The following is a 4,822-nucleotide window of genomic DNA, read 5'->3' as shown; positions in this document are numbered from 1 at the left end:
TACACAAAATCAAACATATTTATCTAAACATTCATATTGTCAAATTACATTCATACTATCAATTTACGTTTACAATGTACTTCAAAAAGCATAAAAAAATACATATAAACTCCAAAATAAATGCTTCAGGGGTCGCTAGCATCACCATCTCTACGTGCAAATGAACTATCAGGAACCTGTAATAAAAAAACTAAAGCAGTTAAGAATACGAAAATTATTAAACTCTTTAAGAAAAATATGATACTTATGCAAAATGTTCAAGTAGATGTAGTAATTTACCTGAGGAGGGACAAACTGATGCAACAAAGATGTAATCTGATTAATCTGAGCCCTCAAAGATTGCATCTCTGTCTGGTGGCTCTGCTTCAACTCTTTTATCTCTGCCTTCAGATCATTAACCTCTGCAGTGCTACTACTCTGTCTAACACTTGAGTATATCTACCCACTGCAGACAACTGAGTGGGGGTAACTCCAACGCCATAATTCCTCACTCGACCATAACGCTCCGAGCCCATCAACTCGGTAAACACCTAAGCTTCGACACCTCTGGTGTTGCCGATTGAAGATGACTCTCCGATACACTCTGAAATAAGGGATGTAGCTCTGTCCTATATCTCTCAAAAACAATCAAATTAATTTTTGAAAAATTAAAATATATAAAAAATCATTGCAGAAATTATTAATAAATACATACAACTATATCTCTCGACTCCTCTCGGACAAAGCTGCCATCTCGGTGGGTGTGAGTCATCTTATAGAACTCCACCTCACCAGGTTTCCTCCCATGGTCTTCCATCTACAACAAAAAGTATATTGGAAGAGTTTCATCTTATAGAACTATATCATGATACATGCTATATGATACAAGAGTTTCAAAAAGTTTCAAAAAAACTTACGAATTCAGCTCTGAGCCTCGCATAACTCTTCGAGCCTGAAGTGTGAGGAATTGTCTGAGATGCTCGTGCGGCTCGACCAATGTCAGAATATGTCTACCATGAAAAAATTAAACATTGTAATATATTAAATATATTAAACATTATATAAGGTATTGAGAGAGAATACACAACCTGTCCTCTCTCGGAAAACCAATAGTGAACAAGCTCCCTCCACTGATGATGGTATACATCAGGAGGACAAACACGAGCAACCTCCTCCTCTGTCATACCCTCGCGCTTCCAGTCGGCCTTCAACTTCGACTTATATTCTTTCCATTTGCGGTTGAGGGACTTTAGCACCCAATCATGGCTCTCTGGAGGGAGCACAAACTTTTTCTACACCAAAACAAAAGAATGTTATAATAATATTAAATCAAAAAATTAAATTTATAATAGTAAGCAAATTAACATACAGTAGCTATCAAATTAACAATATTAAATTCAATTCTTTACGTGTACAAATTTAAGAAGCTCAACTTTATAAGAAGGAAGGATATCATTCCACTTATGATAGTTGAGCGGACACAACTGACCCCTACGCGCAACTGATCCTAAGAAACTTGATAAAAGGCTTCCAGCCCTCTTGATGGGCTGCCCTAGTTCGTTACATTCGACGACCATCTTCTCATCCTCACGAAGCTGCCACACATCCCGTGCTCGAGAGGAACCCCGTGTCAACCTCACTCTCCCTTGTTCATCTATAAAAAATAATAATTAAAATATTGGAGGCAAATTAATTAAAATAATTAGATTGTAAATGAACTTAATATATGCACTTTAAATCAAATTACCTTGGATATGCAAGTCATCCATAACCTCCTGGCCTGGATGTTGCTGAGACTGGAACTCATGCTGAGACTCGGACTCGTGCTGCTGGGGCTGCTGGGATCGCATGGACTGAGCAGAAGAAGATCCCACCTGAGACTGCTGGAACTCCACATCTCTGAATCGTTTTCCTCGGTGCATTTTGTTACCTAAGCAAGTACTTAAGCAATTGAAATCTGTTTAAAAATGCAAGAGTAACTAATGTATAAATCATAAAATATTAAAAACAGTGGATGAATCACAAACCTTTTCTCCAACTAGGCCAGAGCAGACAGAAAATTTCAAGCATTATAGGGTTGCGGATTGGGTTGCAGGAGATCGTTTTTTTTTAACCCTATAAAATCAGTATAGGGTAGAATAAACCAAAAAAATGTACAGGTACAATTATCCATACAGGAGCCAAGTCAGCCAGGGAAAAGAATCCTGGGGCAATTCCATACACATGTACAGGTACTATTATTTTTTATGTACATGATTAGGCAACGAAAAGGGTCACAAATATACAGTAAAAATAAAGATATACTTAAGAACTGCATTAAATTCATATGGATCAAAACATTTTCTCTAGCAGAAGTTTCCAAGTTTATCTATTTGAGTTGTTCTAGAACATCACAATATCTAGGCATTCAGTTGTTTTTTGTTGACATAGCCATCTCTACAGAAGAAGTAACTATCAAATAACAGCAGAAATTTTAATTAGAATACGAACATGTGAGAGTGTGATCAGCCTTGAAAGTAAAAGACATACAATTTTTTACAGAAGCTAATGCCCCATTGCCTGATCATATGCATTTGTTAATATGTAATTCAATTTAGATTATTTGCAACAGAGGACTAAAAGATTATAAGACAGTTCAAAAGGAAATAAGGAATTAAAGAAAAATCATGTAGGTCTCATCCAAATTTGTTTATCCTTGATTACAAAAAGTAACTGAAGAATCCCGGTGGGGAAAGGAAATATAATTAGAAAGGTGAAGGAAAGAGAACAAGATTTCCAGGTCTGCATCAATATTTCTGTGTATTATGGCATGCCTTCAAGAGTACGTTAACAGCATAATCATCCCATATCTCTCACTGCAAACTAAAACTATCTGAGAAAGAAGAAGCCATTATTATTAATGGAGAAAGAAACGATACCTGTGGCGAAGATAATAGGATAATGTTCTTGAAATTCTCTAATGTCTTCTGCTGAAAAAGGATAAACAAAATGTATCAGCATATTTTAATTTGGGAGCAATAATGTGATCGGTAATAGATCCTTAGTACTCGGACATATTTAACCCTCCAATAGGAACTTGTGTAGTCATAAACAAGTATCCAGGGGTGCGCAAATGCATGTTCAACCCTTTTAGTGTGATCTGGTACAAGGCAGCCCCTTGAGACTGATGCATGGGTGAACCAACCCTGAATCAAGCTCATATAACTCAATACGAAGCTTAACAGGGTTTTTACACCTTGTTTCCAACTTTCATTACTGATCTGTAGCTTGTGTTGGTATGGTCATTCTATAGACCAGCAAGCAGTATGAGGCCATACAGCAAGTTTTAAAAACATCGCCATGAGCCCAAGAGAATAGGGAAAAAATCCAAATAACACACTAAATCACTACCTAATCACTATTGAACCAGCTCATAGCAAACCACATAAATCACAATGTTGGACATACTCGGCCGCTGTGCGGGCCATACCCGCGGGGTCCCTGAGCAGCACAGGGAGGGTCACTGTCAGCATGTCCTGCCGCCTGCCAACGGCGATGGCCTAGTTAGTAGGTGGGTCATACCGAGGGTCCTTGAACCCATGGCGAGGCCAGGTCGGAGTCCGGGGTTGGGCGAGGCTTTGGTCGGAGTCGACTCGTGGTGCTGCCTTTGGTGGGGTTTAAGGAAATAGAGTTGCGCCTTCACTAACACCGGTCGGTTTTGGTGTAATGGTAGCGCTTGATCCTGACAATTGGTATCAGAGCCAGAGGTCTCGAGTTCGAAACCCAGGCATCACGTTGGGGGGGGAAATGTTGGACATACTCGGCCGCTGTGCGGGCCATACCCGCGGGGTCCCTGAGCAGCACAGGGAGGGTCACTGTCAGCATGTCCTGCCGCCTGCCAACGGTGATGGCCTGGTTAGTAGGTGGGTCATACCGAGGGTCCCTGAACCCATGGCGAGGCTAGGTCGGAGTCCGGGGTTGGGCGAGGCTTTGGTCGGAGTCGACTCGTGGCGCTGCCTTTGGTGGGGTTTAAGGAAATAGAGTTGCGCCTTCACTAACACCGGTCGGTTTTGGTGTAATGGTAGCGCTTGATCCTGTTGCCCAAGGTGACAAGCCAAGAGGGAGGGGGGGTGAATTGGTTTCTTCTAAATTTTGGTGCTTTAAACGTTTTCTTAATTAAGTGCGGTGGATGCTTTCTTAAACTATTTGAATGATTTAAACTAGTGCAAAGATAGAAGATGATGCAAGAATAAACGTAAGCACAAGCATAACACAAACACAACAATATATAGTGGTTCGGTGCTCTCCTTAGCACCTACGTCCACTCCCCAAGCGTCCCCTTGGGAATTCACTATAATTCCGCGGATTACAGTTGGATTGTTTTCCGGGCTCACAATCCAAAAACCTTTACACTTTGGTTTTCCGGGTTCACCAAAAACCTACGTTGGTTTTACGGGATCACCAACGAACCTATACAATTGGTTTTACGGGTTCACCAATCAACCTATGTTGGTTTTACGGGCTCACCAACGAACCTTTGTTGGTTTTACGGGCTCACCAACGAACCTTTACAATTGGTTTTCCGGGTTCACCAATCAACCTATTCCGTTGGTTTTGCGGGCTAACCAACCAACCTTTACAAAGTGTTTAACAAATGAAAAGAAAAGATTCAAACTCCTAAATGAGCATATGAAACAATATAAGCTACAAAGAAGAGTTAGAAAGTATTTATCGCTTTGAAGTGGCTTTGCTCTTCTTTCTCAAGGATGCTTCACTCTTCAAGGGAGGATGGAGCTCTTGATGCCTCTTTGAATATGCTCAATCCCTTTCTTTGATTCTTGAATGAAGCACTTGGATGAAGCTT

General features: G+C 40.4%; 1 protein-coding gene across 2 annotated transcripts; it reads right to left on the bottom strand.

Annotated features, from left to right (window-relative positions):
* LOC120104605 (uncharacterized) lies at positions 1–3,281 on the bottom strand. Of its 2 annotated transcripts, none has more exons than XM_088721131.2 (8): positions 2,007–3,281; positions 1,727–1,909; positions 1,469–1,633; positions 1,068–1,271; positions 897–989; positions 695–796; positions 280–608; positions 1–176 (listed from the first exon to the last, which is right to left on the bottom strand). In XM_088721131.2, exons 1-4 carry the CDS (start codon positions 2,047–2,049, stop codon positions 1,240–1,242), a joined length of 423 nt encoding a protein of 140 aa, XP_088577257.1. In that variant the 5' UTR covers positions 2,050–3,281; the 3' UTR covers positions 1–176; positions 280–608; positions 695–796; positions 897–989; positions 1,068–1,239. The 2 variants fall into 2 exon arrangements, with proteins under 2 accessions (XP_088577257.1, XP_088577258.1); XM_088721132.2 differs by having other exon boundaries at positions 1–150.
* Between the last annotated feature and the right edge of the window lie 1,541 nt (positions 3,282–4,822).

The sequence above is a fragment of the Phoenix dactylifera genome, chromosome 1, assembly GCF_051530095.1.
Source record: "Phoenix dactylifera cultivar Ajwa chromosome 1, Ajwa_hap1_PhDact_Kaust_v1.1, whole genome shotgun sequence".
Taxonomy (NCBI): Eukaryota; Viridiplantae; Streptophyta; class Magnoliopsida; order Arecales; family Arecaceae; genus Phoenix; species Phoenix dactylifera.
The sequence above is the reverse complement of the archived record's forward strand: the minus strand, read 5'-3'. Positions and strand labels throughout refer to the sequence as shown.